We start from the raw sequence: 13,436 nt of genomic DNA, 5'->3' as shown, positions 1-13,436 counted from the left end.
TCTAATATTTCAGCGTTATTCCAAGCGCCATTACCTGCGTGTAGGTTATTAGAAGCCGACAGTTCTGTCTAACTATACTCTTTCAATTCGGTTTTCTGATGCCACCGACTGACCCATTGACTCTCCAATAACATTTATAATGTAGAGTCGGAATTTAAAAATAATTCTGTAATATATTATTTTGGAATGAAACCGCATTTTTTTTAAAAACAATGTAGGCGATCGTTACACAATCATTATGAGCGATGAGACGAACGCCAACACGTATTGAACCTATCAAATGTTATCAGGGGTCACGCATGTCGACAATGAACGTAGCTTAATAACAAATCGTACAAGTTCCAAAGTGAAATTCGAACCGAACACAGTAACGCACGTAGTAAAGACGAAAACTGTTTTAACAATGTTCAAATATTTATTCTTTCTAGCGTTCGTCACTAGTGCGTTTTGTACCGATGTAGATTATTTTGACGATGTTGTTAATATGCTTATGAACTACGATGATCGACTCGTTGCGTCCGCTGAAGAAGATGAAGGTAAATCGTTATTTTATTACGTGTTGCATGTGTAGGCAGATTAGCATACCACCTAATGGTCAGCATGGTCAGTGGCTAAAGACGCTCATGGACGTCAGCAATGTCAGGGGCATAGCCAAGTCGCAGCCAAATAATACTATGTAACAGGTTAAATAGATTAAAGATAATAGTATTTTAACCATATCCCTAAAGTAAATAAAAAGATATGTGGTGTCGTGGGACACCGGATAGGAACGAATTTCCTTATTATAAAAATATTAATTTTAAGTTCTATACGAGGTATAAAGAAAATAAAACTGGAGGCTTCGCAACAACCCACGGTCATTCGGTAACGTGCGAATTTATTGTGGTACACTTCATTCACGGTTGTTTGCATAAGAGTTAGTGTATTGCGCAAACGAACGCTCTGAGATCGTGGTCAATGAATGATAAAAAATATGTTATTTTTTGTACGTTATTACAAAGCTAAGTCGTACACTGTGTGCATTACTAATTTGTACGTTATTACAAAGTTAAGTGGTACACTGTATGCATTACTAATAAAAATCTTACGTTACGGACGTTTTTTCCCGGTTAGGGTACCCCTCCGTATCGTCCCATAAGGAACTTCCTTCCAAAAATACTAAACAAAACAATAAAACTCGTCCATTAAGAAGCAATTTAAAGCAAATGGAAGGACGAGGTCGTTGAACCTACGTCGCAGCTGATCTAATTGAGCGTTTAATATAAAACCGTGATGTAAAAGTTAGTTTTGTGAAATCAGGAATAGGGAATAAATGGAAATAGTTTCCGGTTAAGAGATCAATTTTCAATATTAAACGCATGAAGTATCTATTGGCTCCACTATTCGCTGTGAATTCGGTTACTTGCCTATTGCAATAAGAACTGAAATGTTTTCGATATTGGTTTGTTGAGTTGTAATTTGTTTGGTAAGTAATAATAGCCTTGGCATTACGAGTATTAGTGTCCGTGAGAAGTTGTGTTTTCAGCAGTCAATAAAGGTTCATTGAACTCGTTCAATAATCAAAAGTTCTCATTGGATTCAAGCACAGACGAAATTATCAGTTCATTCACTCATAAGCTCTTATGTAGTCAATGTAAGGACATTGACTATTGAACCGAATTGAGTAAGAACTCAATACCCTACTTGCACTAGATTTGTTAATCAAAATCGTTTCACTATTAAAATTTATATCTGCAAATCTTAGAAAACAGTCGATTGATTGAAAGTAGGACAATATTTTAGCATTGATTTTTGATTGAAGAGTGTTTTCTGTTTCAACTTTTTATTCAAAAGTTTAAAAAGAAATGGAAAATTCTTTGAGTTTTTCATTGAATTCTAATATATCACAGTTACGTCGCTATGATGAACATTTTTATTGTACCAGTTGCTATAGAAGGGTTTTGTTTTCCAATACCTCCTGGTTTGAGCCCCGAGAGCTCACCTACATGCTAGGGTAACGCTGATATAGCCTCTCAAGGCTATCAGCATAGGTATGGAAAAAAATATGATATATTCAACATTCTTAACAATAGTTATAGGGTGTATTTGCATTTTACGATTAGAAAGAGAGCAGAGAGTTTGTCATAGCATCTGCGAATTTCGCAGCGGAGGATAAACGTTATGCAAGATTTTCTTTTATGGCCTTTACAAGCAGACGGCCTATGACCTAAGTAATGGTGAGTGACTACGGTCATTCGGGCACTTCAATAATGCTAGGGACAAAAGGAAGGGAGCCCACAGATACAAGCTCTCCTCAAATCTAGTCTGTAGTCGTCTTGGCCTAACGGATAAGACGTCCGGTGCATTCGTGTTGAAGCGATGCCGGCGGGATTCGAACACTGTTGCATCGATCGACGAATGCAGCGGACGTCTTATCCTTTAGACCACGACTTCTTCGTTGGAAAGATGCGTAAAATTCCTGTACCCATTCTCAATTAGTCGACCTGTATTGTAATTATAATAAATATTACTTCCAGGTGAACAGCCAGTTTTGTCTGAAGGTATATGGAAGTGCGGTGATTGTGAACAAATTCAAGAATCAAATTTGATCTACAACGAGGTTAATGAAGTAATTAGTGACTTGAATTCCGATGAATCAGTTCAGGTTCAGGTAAATTTTTATCCTTTAATTAAAAGAGTTTTGGTAAATTTGTAATACAATTTAGTTCCAGAAGACATTTTAACGAATTGCCTTCGATAGCAGTTTAGAATACGGTGGTAATGGCGGTGTTGTCCACCACCATGGTCATCAACAATACTAGTGGCAGCCAAGTCACAATTAATAATATTACTTGAATTTATTCAGTACTTTAGTATTGTATCAAAGCCATATCACTCACAAGCAAGACTTCAGACGATTCCTGGAGATTTTTGGAACCTCTGAGTCTGCTGAATGACTTCACTTCTCGCCACTACCTAGAGTCGCTGCGTTCATTAACAGTGCATTTCAAGAGATCTTTTTTCCACGGTGTTTCCCGAGCGCTATAACATGTCCTTCTTCAAACGAGGCTTATGGATGAGTACCTAACGGCAGGCAGCGGCTTGGCTCTGCCCCCGGCATTTCTCAAGTCCATGGGCAACGGTAACCACTCACTATCAGGTGGGCCGTATGCTCGTCCGCCTTAAAGGGCAATAAAAAAAATATCATTTCGTAATAAAATCATGCAAATGGAAAGTTGGTTTTTCGTTGTTTGGAACTGAACTTGTACAATTTTATATAAACCGAGGATTCAGAATAAACTTAAGTGTTCCTGTAGTCAACACGAATGTACGCCATGACTGTAGCTTCACCCTTTTATATGATTTCAGGTAAGCTATTCCCTACAAGACATGCGCTGCATCACGGTGAGCGCTGACGAAGCAAAGTCCATCCGCAGAGTTTCAGGATCTTGCAGTGGAGACTCCGTCACTCTCAGTGTTACACCAACGAGATCCTATCAGTTTACTGTGAAATTATATAGTTAAATTAAACGATAAGCAATTTCTCATTGTTTTTTATTTATTTAAAATGCTTAAGTGGTCGGTTTGAATCTGGTATATGTTCTCACTGGGCCCGGGGCAATAAGATTCACTCGGACATTCTTACTAGCCAGCTCTAAAGCCAAACATTTCTTAAAATGATGTAATGCAGCCTTGGAAATACAGTAAGAAAATTTCTCAGACGCTATCGGAGCGATACCTCCAACACTTCCAATATTATTAATGGATCCTTTACTTGCAATCAAATATGAAGCCGAAAGATGAACCAAATGCACAATGGATCGAAGATTGATGGACAAAGCTTCATCAAACATTTCAATTGCTTCATTGGACAAAATACTGATGAATTTGGCTACACCAGCACAATTCACAAGCACATTTAACTTCCCAAAATGTTTTATTGTCCTTTTAATGATCATTCTTCTATCATCATCTTTAGTCACATCTGCCCTGATTGCCAATGTCTTTTTACCAACTAGTTCACATCTTGCTGCTACTAATTTCAGTTTATGTTCTCTTCTACCAATTATAGCAACTTTTGCTCCTTGAGATACTAATTCTACAGCAATAGCTTCTCCAATACCGGAACTGCTTCCAGTCACAATGACCACTTTATTCTTTAGACAATTTTCCATTGTATTTGTAAATGACAATACAAATTATGTTTGTATACAAAGTATGTTATGTTACACTTATTTGATGCGTACCATTGACAGTATAGAATTGATAAACGATTAGATAAATTACAATCTAATGGAATTATGATAACACACATACATTCGGTAATGATAAAGATGTTTTTTTTTCAGAAACGGAATCCAAACATTTTAAGGTTTATTTGGCCCCACTTTTTCCTGGCACAAAAACTTTTCGATGCCCTTTTGATAGTCTTCTAAGTATTTTCTCCAGTTAATGTTAACGGGGTCACAGGGAAACTTTTTTTGATCATCCAATGATAGAGATCTAAAGAGTTTCCTAGTATTTTCGCATTCAATTACCCATGAATTCTTCAGAAAAAAACTCAGTGTTTCTTTTAAATGTATTACTTTCTTCTGTGTTTTTGTATACCTGCGAATGAAAAATCGAATTAAATAAATTAAATTTAAGCGTCTGATCGAATCTGCAGTGTGTCCTAAAGTTCCATGAGCTCCAAATTAAATTTGTTCTCATTTGATGTACACAACATTCTAACATCGCTTAATGTTTTCTAGACCAATATTTTCCCGTAAAGAGGAAGATATCTGTCCTAGCAGTATTTGTAAACTCAAATAAACGCCTTCATTTCAATGTGGATGATGGCGTTTTCGCTTTGACCAATATCTCTATCCAATCCAGATTAAGCCAATATCCTTATCGTTCACTCACTAATTACATATGGCCTATTTATCGATGAGCGGCTCTCGCCTGGAACTCTTAAAAAATATTGAATAATATATTTACTTTGATCTCCTTCCAGTAACCCACAGCCAACCGTCCGCTATTTTTGCAGGAATTAACTGCAGAAGCATCGTATAAATTGAGTATAGTAGCTTTGACTGTGTGTATAATACAAATGGATATGGCAGATCATCTGAAACAAATGAAAGGTCTAAATACCTCTCACCGTTGTTCTTCTAGGTTGAGAAGTTGCTATATAAACATAAAGTCCAGCCTAAACTGAACTCTCGCTGGGCATTCGTCAAGGTAGATATTATTAAGGAGTCAATTTATTCTTAACATCTAATTTGGGATTCAGCATACGACCCACATGCTATGTAGGTAATAATTATGTGTATTATTCTGTTTCAATGAAAAACATAATCTTTCTTTATTAACGGTTAATTTTACTGCCAATGATACTGACGTACCGGGGGCTTTGCATCAAATTAATTCTACGACGTGAACTCCTAGATTTTATAAAAATGGCGGCAAACAAGTTGCGATGTCTATATTTGGTAAACAGAATGATTTGGTCCAAAGTTGAATCTATGAAATAAGGGCTCTATTGATTTATTCTAAAATATGAGTCCTACCACATTTTATATCTAGACCTAAGTATCAGAGACTTACTCAATTTATTCTTAACTGTATCTTTTATCATGCACTTATGTGCATATGCCCAGGTTAATGGATTCGCTCCTGTGGTACAACTGTTGAAAACCGCGACATCGACACAACTGAAAATCAAATGGACCGATAGAAATAGCCAATAATATTTTTTATTTATTGCTTAGATGTGTGGACGAGCTCACAGCTCACCTGGTGTTAAGTGGTTACTGGAGCCCATAGAGATTTACAACGTAAATGCGCCACCCACCTTGAGATATAAGTTGTAAGGTCTCAGTATAGTTACAACGGCTGCCCAACGGCTGAAGTAGGCAGGGTGGTGGTACCTACCCGCGCGAACTCACCACTCCTCCTGGGTCCTACTACCCACCAGTAATTACGCAAACTGTAATTTTGCGGGTCTGATTTTTATTACACGATGTTATTCCTTCACCGTGGAAGTCAATCGTGAACATTTGTTGAGTACGTATGTCATTAGAAAAATTGGTACCCGCCTGAGATTCGAACACCATTGCATCGATCAACACGAATGCACGGGACGACTTATCCTTTAGGTCACGACATTTTCTAATGGAATAAAGATTCTTCCCTGTCATATGGTATTTAATGGAGTCACCACAACTGTGAAGACTTATCATTGTATGGCGATTCCAACTCTGGTAACAGCAAAAATCGTATTACCTGTCGTTTCTCGCTCCCGCAACGATACAGAGGTTCGCGACATAGTCCACTGGTATCATGTCAACTAAGAATTCTCTTCGAATGAAGCACGAACGATCCCATCCACGAGATGCATTGTATAAGAAGCGCGTCGGTCCATACCAGTTGTCTAACCAACCAGGTAAAGGCTGCTCTGCTTTCGAAGTAACTAAACAAGAAGAAGAAGATGGAAGAAGACCACGAGGTAGAGGCTCGACACGTTGGACGGACGAAATCCGCACTACCCTCGATACCACAGTTCACGATGCTCTACACTCGGCGGCAGATAGAGGCAAATGGCGTGGAATGGTCCGTAATAAACTCTTGTTGCGAGGAGGTGGTCACGACCTTCAGTATTGAGGAAACCGAAGCAAGAACAAGAAAAACAAGAAAATCGATTGTATATATGAAGATTTATCCATTTGTCTGAGAGCTTGTGCAGGTTAGTTTACCTGTCTGCGGAATTTGAGCCCCCAACCTTTTTTCCTTTAGGCCACGACGACTTTCAATTAATTCGACTTCAGCTAGAATTATAAAGGACATGTGCCATTTTCGGCCAGCTACTCGTGCTCTCAAGAACATTAATGAAATATCTATAGAAAAAAACATTTCATTTTTAAATACTTATTATAAAATTAGCGGGTATTTTAATGGTGGGATAATTAAAATCATAAATAAAAAGAAATTAGCATGACTAAGCTACATTGATAATATTGAATGAGTTGCCATAGGTAAAATATATTTATATTTTAAACAATTCACATTAAATCTTCTTAGAAAAATATTATACGAGTATTGCAAAAAACTAGCAAAATATATTAATATATTTAATTAATGGATTTTAATATTAATATCATATCTAAAGAAAAATCTATTTTTATACTTTTAAATCCGTAGAATAAATTATTACATGCAAAATATTAATAATAGTTAAAAAAAACTAAAAAACACGCTTTATATAAAATTCAACTAAAAAATAGAAAATAAATTTTAATAAATTTAAATTGAATGTAGTGTAAAAAAAAATACATATTGTAAAAAAAGTGCGGGGTGTATGGTGTTATCTATATATTAATTAATACGTGAAGCAAAAACTTTGTATCCCTTTTTACAAAAAATTTTCCACACTTGTAGAGAATATAGAGAAGAAGTGCACAATGCTAATATTTTTTTTAAATAATGCATAAAAGATACATTAAATCGATAAAGAAAACATTACACACACTACATACCATGTATTTGACGCACACACGCATGCATACTGTTGTCAAATTAAGAATAGATTAAATATTGTTTATCTTTGTTAATATGAATGAATTTTTTTTTTTGAATATTTTTTATAGTGTAGTCTTGGCGAAATTTGTGAATAAAGAAGTATAAAATACAATCATAATAGTGTACAAACTTACAATTCCAATTAATTATAGTCGAATTTCGACTACTGCGGGACCGCTAGTTAGTTATAAATATTTAATGTTTATTGACGTTTTACATTTAATTTTGATCGCTCGTTTTCGCACTCGTCCGCATTGTGTATATTATGAAGTGTTTCGTTGCGATATACCTATAAAATTAAGTCTTGGCGTTCACTGAATTAGGTATGTGTCATAAAGTATAGTAATATAGATAATATTTAAGCTGATGATGATGTTAAGGTGTCAGTGTATTGACAGCAAAATCATATGATATAACCTAAAATTCTTATCTTATTGGAGTTTATTGGAGTTTACTCCTTTAGAATCGATTTACATATATAGGCCCGGGGTATGAAAATTATGGGGACCAAAATCGTACTAGCATGTCACACGAAATGCGTTATGCGCCTGATTGGCTCCTGATTGCGTGATGCGTGCGCGCGCCAATCAAAATCGTACTAGCATGTCACACGAAATGCGTTATGCGCCTGATTGGCTCCTGATTGCGTGATGCGTGCGCGCGCCAATCAGGAGCCAACGCGCGGCCGCGTTATCGCAGGTGACGCCGGGCTGCTGCGCCGGCAGTCCGCCACAAAGCCTCGTACTGATCGCGCGTTTCTCTCATTATTGTATTTTCATATATTTGTTAGTCGTTTGTTTTGTGTCTCGTTAATTTGTTAATAATCTGTAGTGTATCGTGTTGTCGTAATATAGAACTATTTCTCGTATTGTTTCGTTTAATTTTTTATATCCAGTAAACTCCAGTCGTGCGTCGGAGCGGACACACACACTTTTTTTTTTAAATATCTTTGTATCCCCATGTATCCCCATTAATTTGTTTATAATAAAAGGGATACATAGTATTTTATTTAAACTTAATTTCATTACTGTCCTTGAACTTCGTGTAGTGGGAGCATGCAATATATGGAGAGTGGCCCATGTCCTTTAGAAATATTTATTTAATACTTACTCATAGATGGTCTAACTATGCATGTCGGTATCGTGCCATGGTTTTCAGCCACAAAGACCTCTGTCAACGCTTTACCATAAGCGTATGTATTACAACGTCGTTCTGCAAGTAAAGTAACATTGTTTATTGATATGAACAAGTATTTTTTTGTGCAGATCATAATGTTTTATTACGATTAAAGATCGACTCAGGTCATTGAGTTACTGCTACTGTTGTTCTTTTCATAATCGGGCGAATGAGCTAATTTCCTCTCTAGCGTTAAGAGACTGATGGAGTATATACATATGACTGACTAGGTGGTGCAATAATTTAAATGCTAAAAAATATTGTATACGCAATAGTCGATGAGGAGGGTCAAGGACCGGGCTCAGTGGTGTGGATTGAGAGAGGCCTATGTCCAGCAGTGGACAACTGTGGGCTGATGATAATGATGCAATAATTTAATAAGCAGACTGTACACTTATTATTAGTTCGTACAAAAATAAACAACCAAGACAGACTCACGCAAAAATTTCTTTGTTTCCTCTTCGTCGTTGTCGTACTTCGATATGAAGGTCTCTAGTTCGTTGTGATTAGCCGGCGGCGGGTACAAGGTCTCCTTAACTATCTTCCCTCCATCAAGCGCTTGTGCATATACAGACGAAACGTGAACGAAGGACTATAAAAAAAGAAATAATTTAAAACTTGTCCAAAACAAAATCAAATGTTGAACACTATTATATTACAATAGCTTTTGTCCGCGACTTCATCCGCGTGGGAGTTACTTTGGCATAACGCTAAATTTTACCCGCGACTTCATTTACGTAGAAAGTGAAAACATTTTTGGATAAAAGAATGTTAAGGAGCTATTTAAGGTACCAAAATCAAGTTTTTTAAGCGACTTCAAAAGAGGAGGCTATCAATTCGACCATAATTTTTTATCTATGTATGTTCACCGATTTCTCGAGAATGCTTGAACCGATTCTGATAATTCTCTTTTTTTATTTTTGGTTCGAAAGAGTAGACTTCCTGAATTGTCCTGGAATCATCAAGACCTGATGATGGGATTTTGGAGAAATCCACAAAAATCTGTAATTTTCAAAACCTATCTTGAAGTGATTTGGGTGTTTCTTGTTATACTTTTTTTTTTATTGCCGTATAGGCAGACGAGCATACGGCCCACCTGATGGTGAGTGGTTACCGTCGCTCATGGACGTCAGCAATGCCAGAGGCAGAGCCAAGCCGCTGCCTACCGTTTAATACTCTCCACAAGCCTCGTTTGAAGAAGGACATGTCATAGCGCTCGAGAAACACCGTGGAGGGGAGCTCATTCCATAGCCGGATGGTACGTGGCAAAAAAGATCTCTGGAAACGAACTGTGCATGAACGTAGTGGCTCCAGGTAATATGGATGAACTCTACTCCGGTGGCGGGCGGTGCGATGGTAAAAACGAGATGTCGGTACCATCTCGAACACTTCCTCAGAGCACTCCCCATGGAACATACGGTACAGAATACAGAGGGAACCGAAGTCCCTCCGCAGGCCCAGAGGTTCCAAACGATCCGTGAGATCCGTGATTCTTCTTATTCTGTGCCGCCGCACACCGGCCGGCCGGCGCCTTGTACATCAATATTACGCACTTGATCATTATTGTGCTGCGATGTTATTTTGAAACTGCGATATCTTCTCATATTCATTAAAATACTCATAGCGAAATACTCAATAAAAACAAGTGGGCGTAGTTTTTTAAAAATTAAAAAACTTGTAATGAATAGCGTATTTATTTGGATAGGGATTAATATCATCTTTATAAAAACACCTTCACAAATAATGCTTTATTTGAGAACAAATTTGGTTAGCATGAAAAACGTTATAGTGAGCCAACCTTAACATATAGACATATGTTGTTGCGGACTTCTTTTTAGATCTTTTAAAGGGGAATAATTCCGTCATACATTATTTCAGCGAAACTTTAACCGTTTCCGCAGCGAACGCAGCGGGAGCTCTCAAAAGGGAAACCACGATTTTGAAACATTATTGTTGCTCTTATCTTAGTGTGATGCTATATAGCCTTATAGCCTTCCTCAACAAATGGGCTATCTAACGCTGAAAGAATCTTTAGAATCGGACCAGTAGTTCCTGAGATTATCGCATTCAAACAAACAAACAAACAAACTAACTCTTTAACTTTATAATATTAGTGTAGATTCGATTTTGCCCGAATAAAAGTAATCTGCATAATTCAATGGTTCATGAACTATATGGGGTGAGATAGCTAATCAGATCAAATTATTATTGCTTTGATCGCAAGCGTTCGACTCCAATATGATCCCAGTTTTTTTGTTGTTTAGATTATTTTAGTATTTGTGTACAATTATTGTCTCAATTGACAAACTGTTTCAGAGGGCTTTCAAATTAATAGTTTTAATCTGAATATTTACATGGAATTAAAATGAAAAAAATGTATAATTATTAAAAGGATTAAAAACTTTACAACTTTAAGTATCGGACAAGACGCACCCTCAAACATCATCCTCACTTAACTTTCTGTATAATAAATGGCGATTTCGGAGCGAAACACCTAAATAAATAGCATACCTAAATTTATTAACAGAAAAATACTCACTTCAATCTTTTGCATTTGCCGTAATAACTTAAGTACTCTCTTCGTCCCCTCATAGTTGTAATTCAGGGTAACAGACATAGGTTCTTTGAACTGTATACTTGCAGCCATATGAAAAACCACCGAAACCTGAAACATTACACGATCAGATACCGAAGCGAAAGGCCCGTGCATCGGCATCTGAGGATTTTTAAGAAAGGGAATAGGACAAACTCTACTGCCTACTTGGCTATACCAATGACCTCTACGACATTATAAGATAATCAAACGTAATTTTGGCCACATTGACGGCTCTACACATTTCCAGGAACACAATATTACAGAATAGAGCGTAGAGATCCGTACAATATAATAAAAATAATAACAAGATTATCCCAACTGCTAAACAAAGCAATGCGATATTTGTCGAGAATAACTATTAATAATATTAATAACAACAAAAGAGGAAGTGTAAAAGTAGTCCCGGTAGTCAACAAATTAAAGAGCGGACGGTTAGCGTGGTATGGACATGTGATGCGTAGAGAGAAGATGCATATGACTAGGAGATGTATGAAAATGGTAGTGCAAGGTAGAGGGGGAAGAGGTCGACCGAAGAAGACATGAATAAAGTGTGGGAATGACGACATGAGAGAAAGAGAGGAGTGAGTGTTGAGATAACGGCTGATAGAGGAGAATGGAAGAGAAAAATTAGCTGTGCCGACCCCACCTAGTGAGATAAGGTGGGAAAAAAGAAGAAGAAGAATAATTATAACAATGTAAAATATAAATATAAAATCTCGGACTACGCTCCTATCTTAGCTCATGGTTCATGACCTATGCAAGTGTAGTGTTCGCTCACGCGGCCCGCACCAACTTGAAACCCCTTCAAGTTATTCAATCCCATTTTTGCAGGATAGCCGTCGGAGAACTATGGTTCCTAAGGAATGTGGATCTCCATGATGACCTGGAGCTTGATTCAGTCAGTAAGTATCTACAGTCGGCATCATTGCGCCACTTTAAGAAGGCGGCACGACCTGAGAACCATCTTGTCGTTGCCGCTAGAAATTGCATACCCGATCCTGTAGACCGAATGGTAAATAGTCGACGTCGCCCAAAACACGTCATTATCCTCCCGATCCATTAACGGTGCTTTTAGGTACCACAAACACTGGTCACCGTTCTTGTCGAACCCGTCGCTTGCGATGAAGGGCTCCACGAGTGAATTAACCCATAGACACAGCCCACTGAGTTTCTCGCCGGATCTTCTCAGTGGGTCGCGTTTCCGATCCGGTGGTAGATTCTGCGAAGCACTGCTCTTGCTAGGGCCAGTGTTAGCAACACTTCCATGTTAAGGTGCAGCTGAAATAGCCTCTCAAGGCTACCAGCATAGGTAGGTGGGAAAAAAAGCTCATACATATACATTTGAAATTAATAAGATTTGAATTAAATTATAATAAGTACCTACCTCTGAGGTTAACGTTTTAATGTCTTGTGTTTTCATGGCCAAGTCGGTTTGCGTGACGTCGCCATATATAGGCACTATTTTGCTTACTGCGGACGGCTTCAAGGCTTTTAACTTTCCAAAAATCTGAAAGGGCAGATTTCGAAAATCTCATGCCACTGAATTTTATTTATATGTAAATAGATGCATGCATTTATGTGTTTGATTATATTATTTGTATGATTATACTATTTTGATATACGGTAATTTTGAAGTCGTCGTGGCCTAAAGGATAAGACGTGTGGTGCATTCGTGTTGAGCGATGCACCGGTATTCGAATCTCAGGCGGGTACCAATTTTTCTAATGAAATACGTACTCAACAAATGTTCACGATTGACTTCCACGGTGAAGGAATAACATCGTGTAATAAAAATCAAACCCGCAAAATTATAATTTCCGTAATTACTGGTGGTAGGACCACATGTGAGTCCGCGCGGGTAGGTACCACCACCCTGCCTATTTCTGCCGTGAAGCAGTAATGCGTTTCGGTTTGAAGGGTGGGCCAGCCGTTGTAACTATACTTGAGACCTTAGAAATTATATCTCAAGGTGGGTGGCGCATTTACGTTGTAGATGTCTATGGGCTCCAGTAACCACTTAACACCAGGTGGGTTGTGAGCTCGTCCACCCATCTAAGCAACAAAAAAAAACTCATTAAAATGCACCGAACCCTTAAAGCAAAGAGCATCCCGAACAAATAGAGAA

General features: G+C 37.7%; 3 protein-coding genes across 3 annotated transcripts in view; 1 reads left to right on the top strand and 2 right to left on the bottom strand.

The window, feature by feature from the left end:
• Nucleotides 1–225: 225 nt before the first annotated feature.
• Nucleotides 226–3,524, top strand: LOC101745969 (uncharacterized). Its single transcript, XM_004929372.4, has 3 exons — nucleotides 226–536; nucleotides 2,517–2,650; nucleotides 3,349–3,524. Exons 1-3 carry the CDS (start codon nucleotides 281–283, stop codon nucleotides 3,502–3,504), a joined length of 546 nt encoding a protein of 181 aa, XP_004929429.2. The 5' UTR covers nucleotides 226–280; the 3' UTR covers nucleotides 3,505–3,524.
• Nucleotides 3,519–13,436, bottom strand: part of LOC105842124 (putative fatty acyl-CoA reductase CG5065) — a 39,938-nt gene continuing 30,020 nt past the window's right edge. Inside the window, exons 14-21 of the mRNA XM_062671601.1 lie at nucleotides 12,696–12,818; nucleotides 11,255–11,380; nucleotides 9,154–9,307; nucleotides 8,650–8,751; nucleotides 6,247–6,433; nucleotides 5,569–5,675; nucleotides 4,960–5,089; nucleotides 3,519–4,587 (exon numbers count right to left, since the gene is read on the bottom strand). Coding sequence (XP_062527585.1) covers nucleotides 4,347–4,587; nucleotides 4,960–5,089; nucleotides 5,569–5,675; nucleotides 6,247–6,433; nucleotides 8,650–8,751; nucleotides 9,154–9,307; nucleotides 11,255–11,380; nucleotides 12,696–12,818 — 1,170 coding nt within the window. The 3' untranslated portion in view covers nucleotides 3,519–4,346. The remainder of the gene's footprint in view (nucleotides 4,588–4,959; nucleotides 5,090–5,568; nucleotides 5,676–6,246; nucleotides 6,434–8,649; nucleotides 8,752–9,153; nucleotides 9,308–11,254; nucleotides 11,381–12,695; nucleotides 12,819–13,436) is intronic.
• LOC101738856 (uncharacterized oxidoreductase SERP2049) lies at nucleotides 3,552–4,154 on the bottom strand. The gene has a single exon (XM_004929486.5). The coding sequence runs from the start codon at nucleotides 4,152–4,154 to the stop codon at nucleotides 3,552–3,554; it is 603 nt and encodes a 200-aa protein (XP_004929543.1).

The sequence above is a fragment of the Bombyx mori genome, chromosome 12, assembly GCF_030269925.1.
Source record: "Bombyx mori chromosome 12, ASM3026992v2".
NCBI classification, from domain to species: Eukaryota; Metazoa; Arthropoda; class Insecta; order Lepidoptera; family Bombycidae; genus Bombyx; species Bombyx mori.
This window is presented reverse-complemented; position numbering and strand designations above follow the sequence as displayed.